The sequence below is a fragment of the Podarcis melisellensis genome (genome assembly GCF_964234715.1).
Source record: "Podarcis melisellensis genome assembly, chromosome: 6".
NCBI lineage: Eukaryota > Metazoa > Chordata > Lepidosauria > Squamata > Lacertidae > Podarcis > Podarcis melisellensis.
Window position 1 is genome coordinate 80,025,692 of NC_138538.1, and position 16,164 is coordinate 80,041,855.

Below are 16,164 nucleotides of genomic sequence, written 5' to 3' on the forward strand. Positions count from 1 at the left end.
CTCAAGCAAAACATATATGCATTCTGATAATGCTTAACCATCTCACAAACTGAATATTCATGCCCAGTACTTAAGACATTGCTCTAGAGCACTGCAAAGAACAACACGGCAAACCTGGTGGTGCGTGCGTGACGGTGGAGGGAGAGAGTGGAGGAGGGGCAGCAGTGCTGCTGAGTGCCTGAGTGCTGGAAGAGTTTGCGTCCGTGCGAGGGAGGAAGGTTGAGCTGCTTGTTGGAACAATCTCTGTAGTAACAAAAGTGCAATAATTTTTATTACCATTGTTACGATACAACAGCAAAACATTAACTGGTTAACGGGTACCCTTCAGAGAAGGAAGCAGTATTCCCGATCTCTTGCAAAGCTAATTCAGCAGCAGTATTGTGAAACATGCTGTGGTTGCTACCTGGTGCATCAACTGTGTGGGCTGACCAGGTGGTTCTATGGGACGCGGGTGGCGCTGTGGTCTAAACCACTGAGCCTCTTGGGCTTGCCGATCAGATGGTCAGTGGTTCGAATCCCTGTGACGGGGTGAGCTCCCGTTGCTCTGCCCCAGCTGCTGCCAACCAAGCAGTTCAAAAGCATACCGGTGCAAGTAGATAAATAGGTACCACTGCAGCAGGAAGGTAAATGGTGTTTTCGTGCACTCTAGCTTCCATCACAGTGTCCCATTGCACCAGAAGTGGTTTAGTCATACTGGCCACATGGCCCAGAAAGCTGTCTGTGGACAAACACCAGCTCCCTTGGCCTGAAAGCAAGATGAGAGCTGCAACCCCATAGTTTCCTTTGATGGGACTTAACTGTGCAGGGGTCCTTTACTTTCCCTTTCTCTTTAAGCCTGATTCTAACCACGCTTTGAAGGGGGACAGCCTACCATTAGTACAATTGGCCCAGTTCACATGCATGCCCCTTCATTCATGTAGCTAGCCAAGCAGAAAAGGGTCATAACGGGATCAGCTCCCCAGTGTGAGCAACTCTGCAAAGATGAGTGAAGTGAGCCACAAAGCCAGCTTCAGTCTTGCTAACACAGAGATGCTTCCTGTCCTCAGCAGCTATCCATGCGTACCTCTCAGCCCCCTGCCCCAATGGCTGTTCTCCTAATTTCTGCTCTAATTTTATGGTTGTAGAGTCGGCCATTCATCATCCATTGCATTGCAACTTCACATACTTATTCAAGTTCCCAGCCACGTAGCAGTTATGTGATGAGGCTCCCCACCACCACCATCACTCTCCCGAGAGAGGACAGTATTCCTGGGGCAGTACAATCTCTTATCAGAAAACTCCCAAGCAAACCTGTGACGTTGGCAGAGACAGCAGTCGCAGGGGTGGCAGTTGCTTTGCTAACAGGTATTCCGGAAGCATTTGAGGCCAGGTAAGTGGGGGTGACTGCCTCCTTGGTCGCAGAGCCAGGCTTTGCTTCAGAGGTGCTTGCAGGTGAGGGCGGAGTGGTGCGTGGAAGTGTGGGAGAAGAGCCAAGAAGAGTTCCTATGGCAAGCACGTGAGGGGGGAGGGCAATAAACAAATCAGCTATGTTACACAGCAGAGTCTTAAACAGAGTGGCATTGCAGCATAGCAAGACACCAGCAGCCTGTTCAACCAGGATGAATTACAAGGACCATTATGCTTCCATAGAATCATAGAGTTGAAAGAGACCACAAGGGCCATCGAGTCCAACTCCCTGCCAAGCAGGAAACACCATCAAAGGGTCTGTCATTCCATCCTTACAAATACGGATTAGGCTATGGTGTTGGAAGTGCCATAACTGAAAGAGCCATGCTGTTGCAAGAGGGCAGTGCCTAATCCTGTGCCCTTGTGCAACAACCCAAATCCAGATCGCTTTCCAAAGTTGCTATTGACCCCAGGGAGAAAATCTCACAAACATTTCACACTTCATGGATAACAACAGCTTGGGGTGTGGGCAGTGGCGTAGCGTGGGGGGTGCAGGGGGGGCAGCCGCACAGGCACAACATTTGGGGGTTAGGGTTAGGGGGCAAATCCATGGGTTAGGGGGCGCAAATCCACGGGTTAGGGGGTGCAAATTACTTGCCTTGCCCCGGGTGCTGACAACCCACGCTACGCCACTGGGTGTGGGGGAAAGGGTAGATTTCAACCTTCCAAATCTGGGCCTTTGTCTTCCAAGCAAGGAACTCCCATGTCACGTGTAGTTCAACTCAAAGTTTACAAAATCTCTAGCTTCAGGTATCATGGGACACGGACGAGGTACGCCATGTTGGAGGCTGGAGAATACCCACCCTTGCAAGCCTCAGTAGGGATGTGTAACTGCAACTGGCACTCAGTACGGAGACCTGTTTTAGGGATGGGGAAGCTGTGGCCCTCCAGATGTTATTGGACTACAACTCCCATCTTCCCTGAGCCCTGGCCATGCTGGCTGTGGCTGATGGGAGCTGCGGTCCAGCAACATCTGGAGAGCCACGGGTTCTGCATCCCTGCTCTAATCAGACATTCAGTGCTGAATGAAGGAGGGGAGAGCAAGGCCACACCCTCTGGCCCCTCCTCCTCTGACATGTCCCCATCACCTGGTCTTCTTCCCTCAAGGTATTGTGACGGTGGAGATCTGCAATTGGACGCCTAAAGAAGTACAACAGGCTCCTCCCTGCAGACCTTTTTTCTAAGTGGATGCAGCCCATGGCAAGAGGTATATGGCAGAGGGGTGGTTAGCTAGTGCATCCCAGCAAAACTCCTTGTGATGGCCTGGGATTCGGACTCGGATGCTGAACCTGAGGGATCCCAGCCTGCACAGGATTCCCCGCCTCCAGAACCAGCTGAGCCGGGGCTGGGGCTTGAGCCTGAAGGGTCTTCACCTGTGCTGGGTCCTCAGGTGCAGGAATCAGCAGAGTCTGCTCTGGCTCCTGAGCTGGTGGAGGACCCACTGCCTGCAGGTGCTCCACTCTCAGCCCCGTCAGAGGAAGCTGAGGTTGCCTCTGGATCTGGTAACCCTCCAGCCTCTCCTGAGCTACAGAGGTTCAGGGCAGAGAGGCTAAGGGAACTAAGTTCCCGCAGGAGGAGTGTTCACCTCCAGGCCAGGAGAGGCGAGTCACCAGAGGATCGGGGCTGCCCTATGCCTCAGGGCAGATAAAAGCCGGCCAGCCCCAGTCCCAAGTTGTGGGAGCAACATTGTTGGTTGCTAGTTCCTGCCTGAACCCTCTCCTGCTTTTCTGCCAGCGCTCCTGACCCGCCCTGGCTCCCTGCTTGCATGCCTGTTCTTGACTTCACCCGACTCCCTGCCCTGCACCCTGCTTCAGCTACTACAGACTGCCTCCACGTTGCACCTTTGACCACGGACCAGACTTGGACCTCGCCTCTCGGGTAACCCACAGACCAGCACACCCCTCATGGAAGGCCAGGGCTTGTTTTTCAGCTAGAACTCAGTGGCAGCCATTGCCATTCTAAGTGAACAAGTGAGACATTCATGGTGAGTTCCGGCATCTTTTTTTCTAGAAAAAACAGCACTGAGCATGGCCTTTTACCTTTGCCAGGTGCGGCTCACAATTTCAAGGATATTTATCTGCTGAACACACCCTTTGGATAAAAATCAAACATGGCTGCCCATGATGGCAATAGCCTTCAAAAAATGTCACTAGCCTTCTTGATCATATGTGATGTGTGGCAGATCACCCATGTGAAACCAAAAAAGACCCACATCTCCCATTTTACCAAACTTAAGCTGAGTTGCTGTCTGCTGGCAACTCCGATTTGCCAAAGGCTGTCAGGTAAGTAAGTGGCAGTTTAAAAGCCTGACAAATACCGTATTTTTTGCTGTATAAGACCCACTTTTCCCTCCTAAAAAGTAAGGGGAAATGTGTGTGCGTCTTATGGAGCGAATGCAGGCTGCACAGCTATCCCAGAAGCCAGAACAGCAAGAGGGATCACTGCTTTCGCTGCGCAGCGATCCCTTTTGCTGTTCTGGCTTCTGAGATTCAGAATATTTTTTTTTCTTGTTTTCCTCCTCCAAAAACTAGGTGCTTCTTATGGTCTGATGCGTCTTATAGAGCGAAAAATACGGTACCTTGTGGCTGAATGTATGCTAGACACTGTATGGAAGATGGAAGGAGTGGCATGAGCCCACCCAAAAGTCCTTGTGCTCTTTGCCAATTAATCCAGAACCATTTCCATTGCTAGGTTCTAGATTTGCTACTAAAATTAACCCAGATTAAGAACACTTCCCTGAAAAAATGCATTGAAGATCAACCTGTGTATTTGCTCAATTAATCCCATTAGTGCAGCTTTCTTTCAAAAAGATTTCTGGAAGTTGAACTTAGATGTTTGAACTGAAATAAGTCTGAAACATGAATGAGGGAAAATCTGTTCTTTAATTACTATGGGTTAGATCCAGATCATGCTTAGAACAGAACAGAAGTCTATAGGACCTAGGTTAGAGATCAATGTAAATCTCATTAATTTCAACAGGTCTACTCTAACCATGACTATGCCTACAGCCAACCCTATATTGGCTCTATATTCACGACAACTAAAAAGTGATAAAAAGCAATTAAGTCACAATTAATCCAAGTAAAGTCTTAAATATAGTTCCCAGGACTGAGGAGCAGGTCAAAGGTAAATTGGGAGAGAGAATACCCAACAAAATTTTCATTCTCTGTAAGATGAAACCGAACCCATTCCGCCTGTGATGTATATTCTGGGTGTTTGTCTTGCAAATGAGGGAGCTGACCCAATCCCTCACGGCTTACTTATTGCCTTCCCCACTGCCCACCCCACTCATAGAACTGGATCATGACCCATCTATAGCAAATATTTAACATAAATGTGATAAAAAACAACAACATTTTCTTACCTTGGGGAGTAGGGGCAGTAGGTTTCTTTGCCACTGTTTCTGGAAAGAAAGGAAGAGGGGGGAAAAGAAAAATCTGAGATGCAATTTCTTGATTTTTGTCCCACAAGGGGCTTTTGTATCCTTTGGTGTATTTAAATTGTACAGATATAGATGAAATAGAGATAGATAGATGATAGAGATATAAATTATCAGCAAAAGTAAATCATAACATACTGGTTGTGATTATATATTTATTATATATAATAAAATTGAACAGAATAAGCACGGGAAACGGGGGGCCAGGAGCTTTTAGTGGTGAAAACGCAAGAGCATTTATTTTGAGCTGCCTTTTCTTAGATTTGTAGGTCTTCAAGGCAGTGTCTGTGATCCTTTTGTGACCTCTTCCCTTATGCTGTACAGTATAATAGGTTTTTTAAAATATATATATATATATTAATGATTAGATTCTTGCAACATAATACCACATCCTATGCACATAAAGCAAAATATCCCACTCTTGTCCAAAAGAGGAAGTTTAGGCAATACATCGGGGGAGGAGGGAAACATCCAAATAACATGATTTCCAGTCCCAGACAAACATTTGTACAGAAGGCAACATAGGGGTTAAGCTAACCAAAGAGTTTCATGATAGAAAGCCGTCCTCTGTTGCTGTTTTGTTGTTGTTTTTAGCCATATACATAATAAAGCTGTACCAAGAAGTAGCAATTATACTCTGTATAGCAGTACTGCAATGCACAGAAAGTTTAGAAAAAAATCTGTAGATGGCACCATAACACTACCAAACTGTATGCAGTAAATATCCGTTCCATAGTAACCTGGTAATGGTGAGGCACCAAGTCAAAAGATGAGAAGTCCTTTTACGAACAGAGGATGTTAAAAACCATAGGGCACCTGATTGTATATCTATGATCTATTCCTTTCTATTCATATTATTATTAATTTATTATTTCTATTCATATTATTATTAATTCAGCCTTGTAGTCACTTATTTATTTATTTTTATTTTACAAAAAGCAAGACAGAGCAACTTACAAAAAGCAGCATATAAATTAAAAGCAACATAAAACTAAAAGAGAGTAAAAGCTAAAACTCACCCATATTTATATGGAAGGAATAACCCACTCTACCAACAAAGGAAGCCACAGATAATTGAAGGCCAAAGCCTAGCAGAAAAGGAACATTTTTGCCTGGCACCTGGAGACAAGTAATGATGGAGTCAGGGATGTCTTCCTGGGAAGAGCGTTCTACAAGCAGGGAGCCACCGCTGAGATGGCCTGTTCTCTGAGAACATGGAGAAGGGCCTCGGGTGATGAGTGCAGGGTTGGGGTTGGTTCATGTGGGGAGAGGTAGTCCTTGAGGTCTTGAGTCACAGAAGCCTTTATAGGTGAAAACCAGCACCTTGAACTGGGCCAGGAAACCATTTAGAAGCCACTGCAGCTTTGTCAGAATTGATGATGTACGTTCAGATCCTTTTGCATCGGTCAACAATCTGGTTGTGGACTTGGGTACCTGCTACCATTTCTGAAACACCTTCAGAAACAGCATTGCAGTTACCTAGCCTAGAGGGTACCAGAGCATAGGCAACAAAACCTAGGCTGTTCCTGTCCACAGAAGGTTACATTATAGTACTTCAAAAGTACTAATGGTAAAGGAATGGCAGCACTTCCACAATCCAGAGTCACCTATGTTATATTATCATCATGCAATTTTTTAATCTGCGTTCATCAGTGGTGCTCATCTGGATTTTTAAAGCCACATTCCTAGTCTTACTTGGTTTCTCCCATGCAGGGCAATGCAGACTGCCGTGACTCGAAAAACAAGGAGGATGAGTGAAGAAGATATGTACACTAATCAAATGTCATAGGAACCTAGGTTCCCCCCTGCTCAGTATTGTCAGAGAGGCGCGATGAAGCATATACTCAGGCAAGTGTGTGTATATGAACACAGCCTAAAACCTTCTAATAAATGTTGCATATTTAAAAAAAATAGAATATTCTTGCTTTCTCTTATGTGTTCAAACACTTTGAGGTCAGATTGCTGGTTGCTGCTTCAGCACAGATTAAATTATTGCAGCAGAAACACCACCAGCAATGTGCTATTGGGGAGAGGCTGAGAAATTAACTCCTCATATGACAAGCAGACAAGAAAAGCAATGACAAACCTAGAGAGCATCTTAAAAAGTAGAGACATCGCCTTGCCAACAAAGGCCCATATAGTAAAAGCTATGGTTTTCCCAGTCGTGATGTATGGAAGTGAGAGCTGGACCATAAAGAAGGCTGATCGCCGAATAATTGATGCTTTTGAATTATGGTGCTGGAGGAGACTCTTGAGAGTCCCATGGACTGCAAGAAGATCAAACGTCTCCATTCTTAAGGAAATCAGCCCTGAATGCTTACTGGAAGGACAGATCCTGATGCTGAGGCTCCAATACTTTGGCCACCTCATGAGAAGAGAAGACTCCCTGGAAAAGACCCTGATGTTGGGAAAGATGGAGGGCACAAGGAGAAGGGGACGACAGAGGACGAGATGGTTGGATAGTGTTCTTGAAGTTACCAGCATGAATTTGACCAAACTGCGGGAGGGAGTGGAAGGCAGAAGTGCCTGGCGTGCTCTGGTCCATGGGGTCATGAAGAGTCGGGCACGACTAAACGACTAAACAACAGCATGACAAGCAGACAAGTGTGCCTCGTCTGCAGGAGGAAAACTGGACTGATTCATTGAATCTGCAGGCATCTTGTTGTAGGGGCAACAGTTGCAGAGAACTTTGTTGATCATCTTGGTGTGGGGCACCTTCTTTGCAGCAGCTCACATCTTGGCTACCTTCTTAAATCAGCACCAGTTCTTCATGATCACTAGGAGTGATTAGTGCCCGTCGGGTATATGCCTGGGAGATAGGGAGATGGCACAGGCAAAGCCAGTGACAAGCAGAGCCCCCCCCCCTCTGACTGGTTGTAAATAAGATGGCAAGGGGTTGGCTGTGGCCTTCTTGAAGTTGGGGTATTGGTCCCCTTTAGCGGAGGACCAAATGACAACATTTTGGAGGTCCCAGGTCGCAAAGTGGTTAGATTGGTCTCAACTAGGGCCAGGGGCTTTTCAGTACTGGCCCCAACTTGGTGGAATGCTCTCTCACAAGAGACTAGGGCCCTGCGGGACTTGACATCTTTCTGCAGGGCCTGCAAGACAGAGCTGTTCCACCTGGCCTTTGGTTTGGACTCAGTCTGACCCTTAAGTTTCCCTCCCCTTATGGTCTTGATTTATCAGCTACTTTTAAAATGAGGCTGCATTTTAAATTGCATTTTAACCTGTATTTAATATTTTTCTTTTTTTCTTTTCCCCTATTATGTTTTTTACTGTGATTTTATTGGTTTTAGCTGCTCTGAGCCCTGCTCTGGCCAGGGAGGGAGGGGTATAAATAAAATTTATTATTATTATTATAAGTCAGCTTCCACACACAACTGCATCTGGCATTTTAAAAAGAAAAGGCGGAGGGGGATGATGCTGTATTGATTGGACTAGGCTTGGGGAGATCTGGGTTCAAATATTCAGTCATCCTTCTGAAGCTCACTGGGTTACCCTGGACCCTATCTCTCAGCCTAACCTACCTCACAGGGTCATGGAGGGGGGGAATCAAACAGAGGGGTGCATGCTAGTGTCAAGAACTGGGCAGAGAAGGAATGGTGGAGACCGTCTCCCTACCCTGATCCTTCCAGGGAAGAGGAAGACAATATAGACTTACAACAGTGGTTTGCAGGAGATCATAGCTCAGAGGCAGAGGAGGGGGAAAGTTGGAGAATAATGGGGAAGGAGGGGGAGGAGGAAGCGGGGTGACAGCTGACAGACACAGTGTCATTGGAAAGCCTTTCAGACCCCCATCCTTCCCAGAACCCAGCAAGCCTTGAAAGTAGGAAAGCAAAGAGCTCAAAGGCAGGGCACGTAGCAGCACCCATAGAAGTGATGAATGAGGAAGTGGAAGAGAGAGGGGTGGAGATTCACTCGGGGCAATGCCATTATCCAAGAGGCTGGGTTCTGTAGCCTCTCTCTGTAAATATTGAATAAAAAAGGACGGTAAGAAACCTTCCCTTGTTTTTGGAGGAAAAGCAGGATATAAGTAATAAATAATATAAAATAATGAATAATGGGATCCTTCTTATTTATATATAAAACCCTTCTTGTTCTAAATCTCAGTCTGCAGAAGTTGTAAGGAAACAGAACCAGCTGTAGTGATTTGGATATGTTTGTGGAGTGGGAAGAAACCCAACAAAAGACACCACAAGGTGTTTCAATGCTAAACGTCCAGGATGTGAGCAGGGAATGCTGAGAAGAAGCCAAGCCAAACCAGAGCACTGAATGGCGCTCAACACCTGGCAACTATGGACAGAGGAGGAATCCTTTCATAAACATGTTTATACTCAGAGTTTGGCTGTTGGATATGTGCTAGGCATTGCATGACGTTCCAACCGAATCGAGCTTTGCTTACATCAGACCTTCTCCTACATCAAGAGCACACTTGCCTCTGAGATGTATGATCTTTAAAACAAAAGCCTGTTTGATTACATGCAAAACTGTATACAAAAAGGTTTATCATATGCAAGATGCATATAAAAGAGTCAAACCCGGTGCAGTATGTTTCCTCAGCAAAAAAATGCCTTACATTCATACTTTTTGAAAACCTGGACGTATATCCCATAATATATGTATTATAATGTGTATAATAATGCATGCAATATATAAAAGAATGTTTGTGCTTTTAGCAGTACTGGGGGAGACGGAAGGAAGCTCACCTCACTGAGATTAAGGAAAGAGATGGAAATCAGGAATATTGATCAACACCAATATTTTCAGATTAGAATAAGAAAATGACCACATTAAAAATTTTTGATGAGTAAGCAGTGATTTGGCACAAAGCATTGTACTTTGTCAATCATGAGATTTTTTTATGCGCAAAAGATTATTGCTAGAGTAGATAACATTCAATATACCTACTGTAGCTGCTGCCCAGTGCTCATTCACAAGACATTCATGCTTCAAACACACATCCCCACTCCTGAAATCTGGAAGTGCAGCACCTCCACAACCATGGCCACAACCCCTCAGTCAGATCACCTTTTTATTTTATTAGAACATTCTGAAGCCCTCCACTCTGAAGTTCAAAAGGGGCTTTGGACAGAAAAACAACATTATTTTTAAAAAAACAACACAACCCAATAAAAGCAAATAATTGTTTTAAGAAACAAAGCTAACAAGATACACTGAATCAACAGCAGTGTCTCGATAGGCTGCAAGTCAAGAGCAGTTGTAAACTTCATCAGGAAAGTCGTTCCATGCTGTGGAATCCACAGCCTTGGAGCAATTGCAGTGAAGGTCTTAATCCTTGCTGCACACAGTTGCGTGTCGAGGTCCTCAAGTCCACCCCAATAACTCACACATCACACAGAATTTTTGCTTAAGGTTTTTGGCATAATTTTGGCCACAACTTTATTAAAATACAAATTTGTGAGTGGTTGCTTAGGCATTGGTTGTGACTATCTGCCCCCACCATGGGGGACAGACTGACATTCCGCACAATGCGAAAGTCAGAATGGGGGAATACACTTGGGGGTTACGCGGAGCAGGGAACCTGCCCTCACCCCAAATGCAACCAGGAGCTCATTGCTATGGCCCGAGCCCCCTTGACAGAGTGGACAAGCAATAGTTAGCCCCCAATTCCTTTAACGGAATCCCTTGCAGCAGCAGCATTAGAGGGGCAGGCACAGCCAATCCATGCCCCTCAACCAACCAAACCATAAACCAATGCCTAACCGCAACCTTACAAGTTGTGACGATTTGCTACGCAGTAGGCAAAAACCAAATGGCCCCAGCCAATCAGCCAGATGGACAAAATTCCTACCAGGCCCCCGCTCCAAAGCAGACGACCCCATGACAGGCATAGCAAGGTCAAAGCGAACAACCCTATTCTAGGGAGGGAGGGACGGGCAATCCGCTGCATGGGCGAAAAGAGGAAGCCCTAGCCTCGTGCAAGGAGTTTTAGCATTTCTGGCTGTCAATCAATAAATGGCAACATTAATTTCTTCCCAACAACAAAGGAAGCCCCAATCACATCAGTGGCCAACGATCAGTTAGCCCGCCCCCAACTTTGGAGTGTCCTGGTGGCCCCCACCGCAACACATGCTCTCCATGAAGGAGAACACGCTATGTTCTTATGGACTACCGTGCAGAACATAAACAGAGACAGGACTTTATGGAGTGTCTACCTCAGAAAAACTCTCCTGGCCCTAGGGATGGGCAGTGTCCATTTTAGTTTCTCTCAGGTTCTCACTTTTTTCAACCTTAGTTTCAAGTCTCCATGTTTCCCCATCAGATTTTGATTTTTAAAAAAGAGAGAAGGCCTCATGACAATTCATCGGCATTTCAGAGTTAAATTATCCCAATATAACTTATTTTTGCATGCACACATTTTCACCAAGCAGTTTTCTCTAATGTAACACAGGCAACAACCATAGCACATGTACATCGCTATGGAAGTGGCAGGAAAAGGAGGTGGAATAAGGTGGAACAGGGGCGGGGCGAAATGGGGGCGCGGCCGCCTTCTGTACATGATTGACAGCCCGTATTTGGCTTCGAGGTTCACAAGTTGCTCCGGTCTTCCTTAAGCATTTAAACTTCCACATTAGGACATTCGGCTGTCATCCCTTTTCTTAGGAACTGAAATTATATGTCCACTCTGTTGCAACCCTGTGTCCATTGTGAGAGTTTCCCATTATCTGACCCCCATTATATCAGGCAATTAGCATAGCATTGCTGCAAACGCCTCCTTCATTTGTGGTTTCGCTTTGCCGACTTCTGTTTTTCTTCTTCGGGAGGCTGCATAAAAAAAGGAAGAGGGTGTGCAGCGCTCTGTGGTTTAGAACGCGAGTTCTTCTCTGTGGCGAAACTCGGTTTCCATAGCACCAGCATGCTAAAGGCATCGACCCACTCTGTGCTAAAACCACAACTTCTCCAGGGTAGTTGAGAGCTTCCTGATTCAAACCCTGTGCTACAAACTGAGAGCATTTATGTTACCTACGTTTGCTTGTACCTCAGATGACAGTAAAATGCCCTGTCAGGCCCAGATGAATAAGAGTAGATCCATATACTGGTTTTTATTTAAAACAGGCCGTTGTTGTTGTTGTTGTTGTTGTGTGTGTGTGTGTGTTGTGTCATGCCTAGCCTGTAAAAGAAACTTCTCTTCCCCTCTCTGGTTGTTTCCTCCAGAGCTCAATGGGAACTGGCCTTTAGTCTTGCCTGGGGTTAGAAGCCATAGCTGCTGTTTTGTTCTTCATAAACACAGTGGTACCTCAGGTTACATACGCTTCAGGTTACATACGCTTCAGGTTACAGACTCCACTAACCCAGAAATATTACCTCAGGTTAAGAACTTTGCTTCAGGATGAGAAGAGAAATCGTGGCGCAGCGGCAGCAGGAGGCCCCATTAGCTAAAGTGGTGCTTCAGCTTAAGAACAGTTTCAGGTTAAGAACAGACCTCCAGAATAAATTAAGTTCCTAACTCGAGGTACCACTGTACATACAATTATTAGCGTTTTTCTGACTCCTGATGCTTCCTGTCTCACCAGAGTGGTTCATGCTCTAGTTATCTCCCACTTGGACTACTGCAATGCGCTCTATGTGGGGCTACCTTTGAAGGTGATCCAGAAACTACAACCAATCCAGAATGCAGCAGCTAGACTGGTCACTGGGAGTGGTCACCGAGACCATATAAACACCGGTCCTGAAAGACCTACATTGGCTCCCAGTACATTTCTGAGCACAATTCAAAGTGTTGGTGCTGACCTTTAAAGCCCTAAATGGCCTTGGCCCAGTATACCTGAAGGAGCATCTCCAGCTCCATCATCCAGCCCAGACACTGAGGTCCAGCTCTGAGGGCCTTCTGGGGGTTCCCTCACTGCAGGAAGTGAGGTTACAGGGAACCAGGCAGAGGGCCTTCTCGGTAGTGGCACCCACCCTGTGGAATGCTTTTCCATCAAATGTCAAGGAAATAAGCAACTATCTGACTTTTAGAATACATCTGAAGGCAGCCCTGTTTAGGGATGTTTTTAACGTGTGATGTTCCATCCTGTTTTAATATTCTGTTGGAATATAACTTCAGAAGATGGAATTTGTTGAACTATTTAGCAATATTCAACTATAGTTGAAATTCTAACAATATTAGCTGTAGCTTAGTGGGGGAGCATCTCCTTGCATGCAGATGGTCCCAGAGCTAATCCCCAGCATCTTCAGGTAGGGCTGGGAATGAAACCTTGGTAATCCCTGTCATCCTAGGCAGAAAAGTTTCCCCAACCCCCGGGCTAAACTGTTGGCCTAGGACTGGGAAGAACAGCATTTAAATCCCCTATCAGCCACACTGGGTGCTCTAAGGCCAGTCACCAATCTTCACTTGACATGGGCTGCACACACACACCATTCATTTAAGGCACATGGCTTCCCCGAAAGACTTTTTGACACTGTGGTTTGTTAAGGTGCTGGGAATCACAGTTCTGTGAGGGTTAAATTACTGTTCCCGGGGTTCTTTAAATTATGTCTTTGAATGTATGTTGCAGATTCAGCTAGTGTGAGGTTAAAATTGAAGGGTGTGAGAGAATTATGTACATTGCCTCTAAACGCTTTGAAGGAAGAATGCAATTAAGCGCTGTTGGTTAAACCACGGAGCCTAGGACTTGCTGATCAGAAGGTCAGCGGTTCGAATCCCCGTGACAGGGTGAGCTCCCGTTGCTCGGTCCCTGCTCCTGCCAACCTAGCAGTTCGAAAGCCAGTCCAAGTGCAAGTAGATAAATAGGTACTGCTCCAGTGGGAAGGTAAACGGTGTTTCCGTGCGCTGCTCTGGCTCGCCAGAAGCGACTTAGTCATGCTGGCCACATGACCCAGAAGCTGTACGCCGGCTCCCTCGGACAATAAAGCGAGATGAGCACCGCAACCCCAGAGTCGGCCACGACTGGACCTAATGGTCAGGGGTCCCTTTACCTTTTTATATTTTAGTACTTAAAAGAAGGGTGGTAATATTACAGGATGGTATCTCTCTCTCTCCCTCCCCCCCCCTCTCTCTCTCTCTCTCTCTCTCTCTCTCTCTCACACACACACACACACATTATAAAACATTTTCTTTGTTTTGTGAGTGAACTTTAAGCACACCTTAATTAAATTTTGGTAGAGCCACTTGGAATCAGATAAAATGCTTTGTGGGCCAGAACTGGTCTCTGTGTTGCTAATGCACTGCCCCTGATTCAACAGGCAGTACAGCTTCTTTAATTTATCATTGTCTGTGCAGTAAAAAAGCAAAAAAGAGTGGAGAGGAGGAGTCAGATGGGGGACACATGGCAGTCTTCATTCTGAACAGACAATTCAGACTTATCATTGCTGTTCTGCAACAGCAACACCGTTACAATGCAAATCCTCTCCCTGTTGTAATCCTTTGAAGACTCTGAAATGTCCAAAGCAGCCAAGGAATGATCTCAACCGCAATAAAGATACCATTACAGCAAGGCTCGTACAAGAACTTTGTTTTCCAACAAACTGTCACTCGGGATCCCACCATTTCTTGTTCCGAGCTTAATGGAACCTTCAGCAGCCCTTGCCGTCTCTGCATCTGATTCCCAGCCATCGTGTCACCAGGAAACTGGGCTCTCTAAACCACATTGCCAGTCTTATCTGTTTATCATGACCCAGATTTCTGAAGAAAGTACCTAACCTTTGCTGGCTGATAGATATCTAGCAGCTGCTCATTCATACAAAGGCACAGTGATGGGGTTGGAGGAAAGATATCATTTTACCCTCTTGCAAACAACCTAGGTTTCTCAGCCACAGCAAAGCAAGTGCAGCAAATTTCTGGGTTTTGCCTTAAAATACATAAATGGCAGACCCTCCAAGTGCCCCTATTTTCCAGGGAAAGTCCTTGATTTACAGAAGCCGTCCTGGTTTCTGATTTCATCCTGGAATGTCCTGCTTTTCCTTAGGATGTCCCTATTTTCATCGGAGAAATGTTGGAAGGTATGGAATTATCCCACCCCCGAGCCATCTGAAGGCAATCCTATATCGGGAAGGTTTTTTTTAATGTTTAATCTTTTATTATGTTTTTCTATATGTTTGGAAGCTGCCCAGTGTGGCTGGGGCAACCCCGTGAGATGTGTGGGGAATAAATAATAAAATTATCATTATGGAATGGGATGTCCCTATTTTCATTGGAGAATTGTTGGAGGGTATGAAATGGGCATGAACCAGTCAAAGCAAATCATTTCTACTCATGGATTTCAGTGAGACAAGTAAGCATGTGTATAATAGCATACCTTCCAATATTTCTCCGATGAAAATAGGGACATCCTATTCAACAACAACAACAACAACAACTTTATTTTTTATACCCTGCCCATGTGGCTGGGTCGCCCTGGCCACTCTGGGCAGCTTCCAACATATAGAAAAACATAATAAAACAGAACTCTTCTAACAGTTGTATAAAGCGTGTTCTCCCTCATAGAGAGCACGTGTTGCGGTGGGGGCTGACAAGACACATCACTGTTGCTGGGCAAATGAGTTTGGCTATCTTTAAGCAGGGGCAGACTGTTACTGGGGGATTTATATGTTGCCATTTATTGATTGACAGCCCTGTTTGTTAAATACACTGCATGCAGTGACGAGTTTCCTCTTTCGCTGCGTGCTTCGGATCACCCTCCCTCCCTAATGTTAGGCTGTTTGCTTGACCTTGCTATGCCTGTCATGGGGTCGTCCGCTTTGGGGCAGGGGCCTGGCAGGAATTTTGTCCATTTGGCTGATTGGCTGGTGCCATTTGGTTTTTGCCTACTGCGTAGCAAATCGTCACAACTTGTAAGGTTGCAGTTAGGCATTGGTTTGGGAATTGGTTGGTGGAAGGGTATGGATTTGGCTGTGCCTGCCCTTCCAAAATGCTGCTGCTGCAAGGGTTTTCCGTTAAAAGAACCCAGGGGCTCGCCATGCCTTTGTCCGAACCCCCTGGCAAGGGGCTAGGGCCACGCAAGAGCCCCTGGGAGCATTCTGTAGAGAGGTGAGGCATGGTTCCCAGTCCCGTCTCTATCCCCAAGGTGACTTACCCTTGCTGACTTCGCGGGGGGTGCGAATGTCAGAGCTGTCCCCGTATGGGGTCAGTTAGTCGCTACCAATGCCTAAGCAATCACTCACATTGCTGTATTTTTAATAAAGGTGTGCCCAAAATTATGCCAAAAACCTTAAACAAAAATCAGGTGTCATTGTGTTCTTATTTGTGGTGTCTTGGGGACCTTGACACGCAATTACTTATCTTCTTGGCTCAGGAGTCGCATTAACACCATACCCTC

General features: G+C 45.9%; 1 protein-coding gene across 1 annotated transcript in view; it reads right to left on the reverse strand.

The window, feature by feature from the left end:
- PTPRC (protein tyrosine phosphatase receptor type C) overlaps window positions 1–16,164 on the reverse strand; it is a gene marked incomplete at its 5' end in the record, with an annotated part of 85,936 nt that overhangs the window by 38,345 nt on the left and 31,427 nt on the right. The window contains 2 exons of the mRNA XM_081914975.1: window positions 115–243; window positions 4,811–4,843. Coding sequence (XP_081771101.1) covers window positions 115–243; window positions 4,811–4,843 — 162 coding nt within the window. The remainder of the gene's footprint in view (window positions 1–114; window positions 244–4,810; window positions 4,844–16,164) is intronic.